The sequence below is a fragment of the Lampetra planeri genome, chromosome 4, assembly GCF_965212315.1.
Source record: "Lampetra planeri chromosome 4, kcLamPlan1.2.h2, whole genome shotgun sequence".
Taxonomy (NCBI): Eukaryota; Metazoa; Chordata; class Hyperoartia; order Petromyzontiformes; family Petromyzontidae; genus Lampetra; species Lampetra planeri.
In genome coordinates this window covers 26,097,823-26,110,307 of record NC_136110.1, presented here as the reverse complement: position 1 = coordinate 26,110,307, position 12,485 = coordinate 26,097,823, and the positions used below count along the sequence as shown (strand labels likewise).

The window sequence follows — 12,485 nt, the reverse complement described above, 5'->3', positions numbered from 1 at the left end:
ATTCATTAATCCCCCCCCCCCACCACTTCGCGCAAGAAGAGTGCACAAGTGTTGTCATCACATCTACGCCTCGATTTAAGAAACGAAACAGGAGGACTTCTCCACAAATCTGGCTGTCGCCTGATGAAGCTAGTTGTAATTACCGGCGAAACGTCGTACTCAGACTGTAAATGGTGTGACTTGGCTCTCCAACACACCGGTGTCCTGTACTATTAACGAATTGGCACGTTCTGTTTACGTGACAAACATTACTATTTCACTGTTTAACGACACATTTATATATTTACACGATCTAAAACAAACAAAAAAAACTCTTATGGAAGAGTTTTTTGCATTCATTATTCGTCCAAGTTTCTCTGTCTGTTTGTATTTTTCTCCATTATCTAGATATTTACGGCAAAAAAAATGCTCATGGCCCAGGATTAAGACCGACTTTCAGATGAAGAAGAGGAAGTTCTGGATGTCACGCTTGAAGATGCCAACTCTGCCCTTCGCAGTAAAATAAAGGGGAACGCTCCTGGACCAGGTGGTATTACTGTTGACGCCGTCAATAAAGCAGAACCAGTTGCTGGAACAGATTTATTTGACTTGTTGACAAAATATTTACAGAGAAAATATATTTATCGCAATCATAGAATGATGCATAAATCAGTGTTCATATTGTTCAAAGGGTGATAAACTGACTTGAGGGACTACAGCCCCATTAGTTAATTGGGAACAGATAAATTAGAGGCCAACCAACCACGGCAGGGAGCAGAGTTTAGGAAAGGTTTCTCTACCATCGATTCTTAATCAGATTCTTGAAATTACTAATTAAGTTAAATTACTGTTGCGCTTAGCTTTTGCAGACAATGTATTCGATTCGATAGAAATGGATGCAGTCATCCAAACTCTCACAAACTGAGGCCTAAATAAAACATATTTAGAAGTGATCGAATATATATTTTAAGAGAGAAACAGCCACACTAAGATTACATGAAGAAAGTACGAAAGCAGGTTGGATTGGTTTTGTAAAGCTGAGCTTGATAATGATAATGAACGGACAAATGTGCTATAAGAAGAAGGTTATTCATAAACGTGGACTTCCTATGACATACGGTTGAGAAACACGGTCATTGTTGCTCAATATAGGACAACAACTGGAAAATGTGCAAACAATCATGGAGAGAGATGCACGTTTGGAATTACATTGAGATACGGAAAGACGCGACCCACGGATTAGAGAATGTACACATGTTATTTACATCATCCAAACTGTTTCGAAAGTGAGCGGGCTTGGACAGGACACTGCAACAGACAAGGGATGATGGACAATGGCCAAGGACAAGCACAGATTAGCAACCAAGGAATGGAATGCGTCCGAGAGTTAAGTGTCGAACGAGGCGATTCAATCAGTTTGTGTGCATTGTTGCATTTCAAGATATTGAGAAGTGATGGCAGATTGGGGAAGCCTTCATCCAGCAGTAGATTAACCGTGGATGATGATGATGTACAGCGATACCTTATTATATTTACCAAGTGCAAATTGGATGCATTCATTACGGACATTGTTTTATTTATGTACAACAAAGAGTGTTTTGTTTGCAAAACTTCGTTTAGTAAACAAACCTTCCAGTCCATTATCAAATTTTATCGTGTAAAATGTTGTTCAATTTACTCTTTCAAATATCGTGATGGTAAAATAACAGCTAAATGCTTGGATGCTAGCAATTGACCAATGCAATTCCACATCATTTATATATTTTGTGACCATCCAAAGTATTCAGAGAGGAGGATTTCTGTGATGGTAATGCATTAAACAACTTATGAATACCTATTTTCACAAGCTGTACATTTTTAATTCAAATATGGTAACCCAGTCAGTGGCATAACCCTGGTAATTGTGTCGTTGTCTAAGCACATTTATTTATCCTTCGCTTCATCACACAGATTACTGTTAATTATTATGACAGAGCGTGCACTGAGTGCGAAGCCAAGCCACTCATTACAAATCAATACATCGTCGTGGTTCAACTTGAGATTTCTGAATCGAAAACTTTCTGAATCAAAAACAAAAGTCCACGTGAGATTTTGCTAAAGAAAATTGTGCGCGTCGTTTTCACATGCACGATGGTAACAGCCACCCACGTTTTAAGATGCAGCTGATGGAACTAATTGCGAGGATAATGTGCTCATGCAATTAGCATACGCTACATTAGGAGGTCCAAAAATCTCATTATATGTTTTGCTTTATCTTCTTGGTTCTTTCGGTAAAGTCACGTAGAAGGGAAATAATAAAATAATTAAAATAATAACAAATATTTAGTAAAGTCACGTAGAAGGGAAATAATAAAATAGTAAAAAATACAAACTAATATATGAATATTTATTTTTAATAATAAAAAAATACAAATATTTTTTTAGAATTTATTATTTTTTATTATTTTATTTCCCTTCTACGTGACTTTACCGAAAGATTTTTTTTTTCGATTTAAAGCTTTCGTGACTGCAGGGATTCATTTTCTTGGTTCTTTCGGTAAAGTCACGAAAGAACCAAGAAGATGCATTCCTGCAGTCACGAAAGCTTTAAATCGGAAAAAATGTCTTTACTTTAAACAAAAAATTATCACATGCACTGTATATAGTGCGTGTGTAACCAGAGCTGGTGGAATTGTATTTGGCACTTGCAACGAGTGGTTTGATGAATAATATTTTTTTACTCTTTGTGATAAACGCGTGCTTTTGTGGGTAAACCACACGAGGATTTCACCAATAATGATGAGTTTCAAATTATAGTCAAAAATATGTCAAAAGTGTTTGCCGTGAATTAAAGTAAAACGCATACAGCACCACAATGACTACGAAAATATATTTTTTTGCGTGAAACTCCGTGCACTTTTTCTCCGAAGTGAACGTGAATTCCATTTTGAAATAACTAAGAACAACTCTAAGCTCAGATTGGGCAATTTTCTATAGCGGTTTTTTTTCGTTCTATTTTTGCACCTTGAAAACATCACATTGCAACGGGAAAAAAACCGCAGTCTCGCCCACGACTTGTGTTTTCTCCCCATGCTGTGTCCCTTATAACACCGGGCCAAACCTTTTTGGCACCAGGGACCGGTTTCGTAGAAAAAACATTTTTCACCGACCGGGGGGTGGGGGGGAGGGGTTCATCATTAGGTCTTTCCTCCTTTTCAAAGAAGCTCTCCAGCGACGTTTGTTTTTTTTACTCATTTTGGCTACTCGGGGTTAGAGCTTGTGGGTTTACCAAAACTGTGGCTGAGACAAGCGCGCAGTGATGGAAGTGGTAAATAAAATAATGGGGGCGGGCCACGTGCCGACTCACCGCTCTCACTTCCGCTGCTGTGTGGCCCGGTTCCTAACAGGCCACGGGGCCGTTATCGGTCCGCGGCCCGGGGGTTGGGGACCCCTGCCTTATAAGATTTAGAAATCAGACATATTTGCGTACAGGTTTAGTTCAAAAGGTAAATTATTATTAAAATATGTGAAAATTGAATGTCTTACAAAAATGGAACAGAAGTATTCAACGCAGCAACCGTGGCACGCTTTAGCAAGAGTGGTTTTGAATACTCATACTCTTAGGTTTTTTCGGTAAAGTCACGTAGGTAAAAATAAAAAAGAAAAAAAAATAATACAAATAATAGAAAAAAATATGGAAATAAAATAATAAATCACGACGTTTCGGAGGCAACACAAGCTTCCGTCTTCAGGTGGAACAGTCACAGCACAATTGCCGTATCAAGTAATGAGAGAAGTCCCAAGAGACCCGATCTTGTAAATATATACTGGTTAAGGGGGGGAGGAGCCAGGGTGGGCTGCGGGAGAGGAGTTATTGTGAGATAAATTTCGATTTAAAGCTTTAGTGACTGCAGGGATTGATCTTCTTGGTTCTTTCGGTAAAGTCACGTAGAATGGGAATAATAAAATAATAAAAATTTAACATAATAATTATTATGATAATTATTTTATTATGTTTTATATTTTTATTATTTTATTATTTCCATTCTACGTGACTTTACCGAAAGAACCAAGAAGATGTTGTGAGATAGTTAGTACGGCTGCTGCTTGTTGGGACTGAGCCTTTGTCATGTAAATGGCAGAAGCAGATAAGCAAGTCAGGACCAAGCAGCACCTTGCTATGCTGCTGGGTGGGTAAAACTCAAGGCAGGCAACCAGCGTGTGAAAAAAGAAGCTAAACATGATAAAAACAAGACTGGCTGTCTATCTGTAAACTGTACGGTAACTAAAGAATAGTACCTGCCAAATAAGATGGTCCAAATATGTGTAGTTACATCTTTTTTGCATGGTTAATAACATATTTTCCAATGATTACTCAGTTTGTACCCATCATCGCGGTCGAAGTTATGTCTGTGTTTGTATATCTGGATGGCTTCGTGTACAAACCTTTGATGGTAGCCAGAAGGTTTGCAGATGCACCTTGGTCTCGGAAAAGACAATCTCATGAGAATCTCATTTTGCGATGGTATGTTGGAAATTGAAGTTTGAATACAAACAAGGGAAATGCATGTCGCTGGCGAGGACAGTGCAAGATGCATTAAGGGAGACAAAGTATGATTATGGATTTGGAAAAGTGCACTTTTTCCTCTCCTTGGAAATAAAAGTGTTGAAGATAAATCGCGTGACAAATTGCATCGTTTTTCTGCAACGAAATCAAGTGCCATGCCCCCGAGAAAAACCTCACATCGAAATTCTAGATTTGAAGCTTTCGTGACTGCAAGGAATCATCTTCTTAGGTTTTTTCGGTAAAGTCAAATAAAAATACGCATCGCCCTTGCATTTTGCCAATGTTTGTCTATCAAATGCAGTCCATAAACTACTCTTTGTTTTCACACCAAATAATATTTAATGACATCAAGCACGGTGTAATTTGTTGCTATTTGAAGATAATATCGCAAGATTGCATTCTGGCTTAACTGGCTTTTTAAATCAATGGACCAAGAATATTTCCAATTTTAAGTCCTTTCTGATTATTCTTCCGTTTGCGATTGTAACAATGAATAGCTATTTGGTAGCATGTGATAACGTCCGTTACCAAACAGCCACTCACTGTTATTGCCTTGCCCAAATCTGAAAGTTTACATTTTCCAGAATGATGTTGATATATACATTACACCAGAAATTCAGATATGTCACGTGACTTAGCAATCACATGACCAAACCTATTTAGCTCAACAACGACAACGAATTCTGCTTTTATGAGTAAAGACAAAACACGCACCGAGGAAAAAACACAACTTTATTGCTGGAGGAACAGCACGAGCCATGCAAATTATGTATTAGTTCATGAATGAAAGTAAATTCTTACACTCAGTAGTAGTATGCTAATCGCATGCTACTAAATGCTAATTTGACTCGGGGAGCAGACACGACTATAAAACAAGAGCCGATGCCAGAGAGAGTGCGCAGGTTTTCACGGTCGTCCTGTATGGCCTCCCTATCTATTGTTTTCGGGTGGTGTTGTTTCGAATAAAGTCCGACGTTTCGCTCCACGTGCTGAAATATGGACGGAGCTGCTCAATTCGGCCGCCGCAGCTGCTCAGCGACTGAAGAAGAAGAAGCAAAGCGTTGGAATGCACGCCGAGCGCGCGGTACAACCGTAAAGCACGTCGGAGAGCTAATGCGGGAGGCAGTAAAAATAAGTAGACTTCAAAAAATTGCTTCGTGAATCAAATACACATCCCAAATAACTTTCAATACAAGATCCGACCATGTCCGTCCAATGCTCGCCGAGCTGTATTGGCTTCTGGTTGCCAAACGCATATATTTTAAGGTCGCACTCATTACAGACAAAGTGCTTGCCACAAATTAACCAAAAAACCATTACGTGAACCCCGCTAATTCGAGCAGCGGTTTTGGTTAGCCATCGCCTGCTTTCAGATGCATTTCTGCGGCCGTCTGGAACGCTCTTCCTTCTGATATTAGAAGCCACTGGAGCTATGCGCTTTTTAATCTAGATTAAAAATTTTTTTATTTCGAACTGCTTTTTGCGTTTAGTTTGCTGTCCATCCCCCGCACCTCCGATTTGCATGGTTTGCTACATACGGTGCGAAATAAGTTCAACATATCTCCTTTGCCAGTACAAAAAACTACGACGTTTCAATCACAACACAAGCGGTCGCTTGTGTTGCGATCGAAAGGTCGTAGTTTTTGGTTGTTTTCTTTGAACCTATCTACGTGACTTTCCCGAAAGACCCAAAGAATATACATATCTATGTGTTATGTGATTTAGTCTGCTTACTTGATTAATCCTTAAGCATAAGGCATTCCTGTTAATTTGAAAATGATAATTATATGCTTTGCAATTGGAGGTTATGCTTGGCCATTGTATATTGACAGCGAGTAGATATTTTCTGATTTTAGAAAACGGCTATCATGCTGGCGAATGGCATCATTGTTTTAAATATGCATTCCTATGTATTACTAGATACCAATTCATTTTCATGGATTTTACAGGAAAAACAAAACTGAAAAACACTGCAATGGTTTCATCTGGTAATGCATTTACACGCCTGCTATTTATTAAAAATGTGAAGAGATTGCTAAGATATTGGCCTCCAACTGGGTTTTTGTATGTTTAGCTTGCAAGTGAAAGCGACGGTCTTCTTGAATATTCACAACAACACAGTGTCTAACGCCTGCTGACACTGTAAAGGCCATTATCAAACATCATCACCATCTCATTGAACCTCTTATGCACCAGCCAAGATCAATATTTAATTAAATACTGCTATTTTTTCTTATTGACCGGGAATTTCCTTTTGCGGAGAGCATCAACATAACCTTGATTCCAGCTTCCTAAATTTATTTGATCATGGTTAATGATTTAAATTAATTAATAATTTTAAAGGTTGATCTAATTATTTGGTTCAAAATTATACAATTAAATATGATACCAAGAGCAGATCTGAGAATATTAGAAACATTGCATTTTATACGTTGTCCTAAAGAACATATTGGCTAAATCAGTGCATATTACCTGACGTGACGAATGGATTAGATACGTGGACACTCACAAATATGGAACAAAAGTTTAAATATATTCTTGGTTATTTCGGTAAAGTCACGTAGATAGAAAAAAAAGATATAAAAAATTTTATTTTAACAAATAAAATAATAAAAATACGTTTAAAATAATAAAAGGCAAACATATTTATTTATTTTAAAACAAATTTTGTTCTTTTTATTTTTGTTTTCTATCTACGTGACTTTACCGAAAGAACCAAGAATATGCATTCCTGCAGTCACAAAAGTTTTAAATGAAAAGTTGAAAAGTACACAACGAAGCATGGAGAGACACGTGTTGATAATTACACTGAGCTTAAAGAACATATGCAAATCATAGACATCATGTCGATTAAATCTTGACTTAAATTTTTACTTAAAGTTTTCATGATTGCAGGAATTCATATTCTTTGGGTCTTTCTTTTTCACGGTCTTTCTTTTTCACCTGAAGACGATTGCTCATGTTGCGATCGAAACGTCGTGATTTAGATTTTATTATTTTTTCTATCTACGTGGCTTTACCGAAAGACCCAAAGAATATCATGTCGACTGCTAATAAAAGCAGACTTTGGACAACTCGCTGGAAGGCATGATGCCCAAAGGACAGGCATGCTGATGAAATGACAGCCCAAGGAGGAAACACACCTGAGATGATGCTCCACCGGGGAGATGAAGTGATGGTTTCAGTCAAGGCCGTAGCCCTGGAGTCAACATTGGGGGGGGACCAAATCTTCCAGGGGGTCTGGGGGGGTCCCAACCCAGAAAAAAAAATCTCAATTTGAAAACGAATTTCCTGCCTAAAATATTAAAAAATGTACTAACACATGGGATGGATTTTTATTTATTTTTGAAAATGTTTAATAGTGTATTGTATTACATTGCTCTGTTTTAACTTTGAACCATTACTTGTTCCATTGTATGTAATGACAGAGATTAGGGATTAATCAAGTACAATCATAACCACAATCATAAAAACAGAACTCTATGCATTGATTTATATGAAGACAAGTCCAAATATTGTGGCCAAGGTTGAGCAAATTTTTTTTTTAATTTACATAGCATAGCAATTCTATTTTTCATAGCAATATATTGGGGGGGGGAATTTTGAGCATATTTGAATATTGGGGGGATGTCCCCCCTCTCAAAATATGTTATAATTACGGCCTTGGGTTCAGTTCATGTGCGAGAGCAAGAGAGATCATGGCATCGTGCCATTATGTGGGATGGCAACAACGTAGGCAGGCCTTCATCCACAAGAGGATAGAACATAGCTTATCATTTATTATGTTGTCTTTGCTTTGTTTTTATGTGCCACGAAATGTAAGCACTCTTCCCGTGCAGATTCAATTAGCCTACGTGTCCGAGATGAAAGCACTACCCTTCCCCTCATTTCCAATTCCACAAACGCAATCTTTCTTAACTGTTTCTTCCTAGGTGGCTTATCTGTGCAGCTCATTGTTAAGATAACGCAATTATACTCTAAGAATTCGAGTGAAACTAAAGAAGTGGTAATTTCAAATTACTATCTGGTGTCTTGTTCATGTATATGCGATATATTACTACGACGGCAACTGAATCAACGTCGAAATGCTATTTTCACATATAGGCTCTTTTTTATCATAACCCCATATTGGAATATATTTGATAATGGCAATTCCATGAAAAAAACGTACGTATGAATAGATGTGTGTTGATATATATGACTTTTCCTTACTACGTTTTTAAACGCATGACTGGATTTTTTTTTTAAATATGCAAAAAAAATAAGATAACAGAGTGAATATATTCGTCGAAAAAAATTATTCTGCAGAATTTCTGAGGAGCAGGCATGAAAAGCGAAGTCTGCTTTAAACACGAAAGAGAACTCATTTTCATGCAAAAATATGAACCATGTGCCTTACAACTACGCATACACACCTGCATAAAAACGGCACCTTTTAGCTCTGCCTATAAGTACATTTAATGCAGTGGCATTAAAACATATCGCTTTTCGCCAGTGTTAGCATCTTTGAAATAATGTCTCCCCCACCTCCCCCCCTCCTCTCTCTTTATCTTTAATAATTCACTCGCCTACCAAACCACTCCGTTGCGAGCTCATTCTCGGCGACCGCTTCGAGTGGCGTCTCAGCAAAAGTTGCGAGCGAGCGAGCGAGCGATTTTCGCGGGTGTCGCGTGCTACAGCTGCTGCTACCGCTTTACACCATCTCGTCCGCATTCATGACAAAAGGCAGCGCTTTGGCTCAGCCTGAGAGCGGATTGGACGCACGGCGGGCTGCTGCAACACGCGAACCCGCTTCGAGCCCTCCGCTGGCTTGCCTTGCCTTGCTTTCCCTTGTCGCACCCCTCCCCTCCCGTGCAGTTTCAGTTTAAATTATCAGCGACCGCAGCCCGGCGGTCTTAGATGTCCAAGTCTCTCTTTCTGTGTTGATGGGCGACGTTTTGTGGGTCACGCAATTCCGATTTTTTTTTTGAGTGAAAGAAATAAGTCATTACCGCACTTTTAGATTATTATTATTATTATTTTAGCTGACGATCTTGTTGAGTCGCGTTGCGTTCGAGAAAAAAACATTTTTGAATCGGGGAGGAAAATAAAAACGTTGCTAGAAAATCCCCGTCGCTTTTGGAGTGAAGCCTGAAATGCGATTTCGTTGTTAAAAAGTGCAACCGGCAACAGCCCATCAGCGACACGGCCGCAGAGAAAACGAAAAAGGGGCCACTCCACCACCCCGCTGCTACATTGCGGGGCACAACTATACGCGGGCACAGCTTGCGTTGTGTTCTATTTGTTTAACGATTACTATCACAATCAGCGTCGAGGAGAGAGGCGTGTAAGTCAGCGATTATGAACTATTCAGTGCACGCAGCAGCAGCAGGGCTGCGTCCGACCCCGACAGTAGCCGCGCACAGCAGCAGCAGCGGCGGCATCGACGGCATCGGCGTCAACGACAGCGCGCACGACAACTCGAGCGGCCAACAGAGCCTCGAGATCAGCACGAGCCTGGGCTCCAAGGCGTTCATCACGGCGCTCTACGTGGCCCTGTTCGTCGTGGGCACGGTGGGCAACGCGGTCACCCTCTACGTGGTGCTGCGCAAGCGGAGCGCGCGGCACCTGCAGCACGGCACGGCGCACTACCACCTCGTCAGCATGGCAGCGTCCGACCTGCTGACGCTCATGCTCGCTTTGCCCGTGGAGCTCTACAACTTCATCTGGGTGCACGAGCAGTGGGCATTCGGCGACCTGGGCTGCCGCGGCTACCACTACCTGCGCGACAGCTGCACCTACGCTACGGTGCTCAACATCACGAGCCTGAGCGTGGAGCGCTACCTGGCCGTGTGCCACCCGCTGCGCGCGATGACCGTGGCGTCACCAAGGAGGACGCGTCGGCTCGTGGCCGCGGTGTGGGTCACCTCGTTCCTGCTGGCGCTGCCCATGGCGCTGGTGATGGGTCAGCAGGTGTTCGTGGAGAGGAGGAGGCACGGGTTTGTCGACGAGCACGTGGCTGTCATCCACGTGTGCACCAACGTCATCTCCATCGACACCCTTAAGGTGGTCATACAGGTGAGGTGGAGCACGCCTTGCGTCGGTTTGGGCTTGAGACGTTGAGGGGCGCGAAAAGAACGCGAAAGGAACTTGACGGCGAAGTGATGAGCGCGACGGAGCTGGGGAGAGGGGGAAACGCGCGGTGGTTTATCAAGGAAATGCGCGACTCGGAGGACAAGACGCGATTTTGATTTCATTGAGTTCACCTTTATTTTGTTTGACCAGGCGAGAACTCTAGGGAGCAGGATAGTCTCATTTGCAAGTTACTTGGGACACTGGTCTGCCAGTAGAGGGAGGAGAGGGGTGGGAGAGTGATAATTAATTGTTGCTCTGAATAGTCCCAAATAAGTAATTGGCGGTGGAATTTTCGAACTTAACAAAATTAGGGCCCTGACGCCGGCACAGAAGCAATGGTATTGAGTTCTCGTGTTAATGACGTCGGGGATGTTTAACGTCCACTGTAAAGCAGACGGCGCGAAAATGTATTACTATTTTTGTAAGTTATTACATCCGCAGTAATGATCGGGGCGTCCGATGCATTCGAACCGTGAACATCTGGAATAAGGGGCGAACGCGTAAATCGCTCGCCCACATCGTCGTCCAATAACAGCAGCCTTGGTTAATCCACTGCTGGATGACGAAAGCCCCAATCTGCGACGCAACAACAACAATAATAAATTCCACCATGCAGCTGCACACGAGCTGATCTTCACTGCATCAGCCATCCCCGTGGCTGCCACTCCGGTCATTATCCCGTGACCACGAGTCGTTATTTCTTCCGATTGTGCCCTGCCCAAGTCCACTTTATTTTCTTCGCAATTTATATGACGCCATTGGCCCGCGCGTATTCTCGCAAATCATCTGATCGCCTGTCTGTCTGTCTGTCTCCAAGCGGTGCATCTCTCAAATGCTTCTTTGCGCACTTTTCAGTTTTGATTTAAAGACACGCACGTGCATAATGTTGATGTACATAGAGCGTCTAAATGCAACCGTATCTCAGGGCCAGACACAAAATAGTGGGGCGTGCACATCACGGGGACAAATAGACATACAGTACTTTATTTGATTGTTTCGGGAAGAGACAGACATAGGCACGGGATAAGAGGAGAGCCTTGGCTTGGACTTAAACGTGCGCAAGGGAGTCGAGAGCACGGATGGATCTGGGATCGGGAAGGGGATTTTAACCCATACCCGGAGGGAAGCGGGCAGGGGGTGTTCGTGAGATGAGAGGGGAGAGAGCGTGGGCATAGAGTAGAGTGAAATTGGAGGCGAGATAGGAGGATGCTTGGTGGGGGAGTGGAGTGATGTGAGAGGGGAGAGACGGGAGAAAGCAAAGGGAGGGGATCGGGGGGTTGTTAGAGTGAGATGAGATGGGAGAGAGATAGGAAAACGCGTGTTGGTGAGCAGAGTGCGATTAGAGTGGAGATGGAGGCGGTTGCGATCGCGTGCAGGATCTTTAAGACGGTGAGTGCGATGTTCAAAATAGCCAGGGAGTTGGATTGGGAGCTGGTGGAGATTTTGAGGTACAGTATTCGGGTGATGTGGTCTCGTTTACGCGATGCGGGTGTGAAGTCTGGCAACGGTATTTTAATGGATTTGGGAATTTGGAGAGAATGTATAAACCAAGGTACATTTGGTGAAACAAACCATAACCTGGTTTTCACCTGATTTTAAATAAAGGGCGTTCAAGGAACTGTAGACCTACCCATTATTTGTACTACCTTTATTTTTTCAACCTTTAGCTTTGGTAACGTTGCACTTTGCGTGCACGAGTCTGTGTGCGTTTGTGAATCTATGCGTGTCATTACATTGTGGGGAGCTGTAGTATAGTAGCTAACGGACAGCGCTACGAACTGGGTTTCAACTCCCTGTCACAACGAACAACTGTGGCAAATGTCTCAACCGATCCTGTGCCGAAGGT

General features: G+C 41.9%; 1 protein-coding gene across 1 annotated transcript in view; it reads left to right on the top strand.

The window, feature by feature from the left end:
- The window catches only part of LOC144717979 (neurotensin receptor type 1-like), a 52,928-nt gene that overhangs the window by 24,384 nt on the left and 16,059 nt on the right, over positions 1-12,485 (top strand). The window contains 2 exon segments of the mRNA XM_078593838.1: positions 9,698-9,852; positions 9,854-10,582. Of these exon segments, the coding sequence (XP_078449964.1) occupies positions 9,698-9,852; positions 9,854-10,582 (884 nt within the window).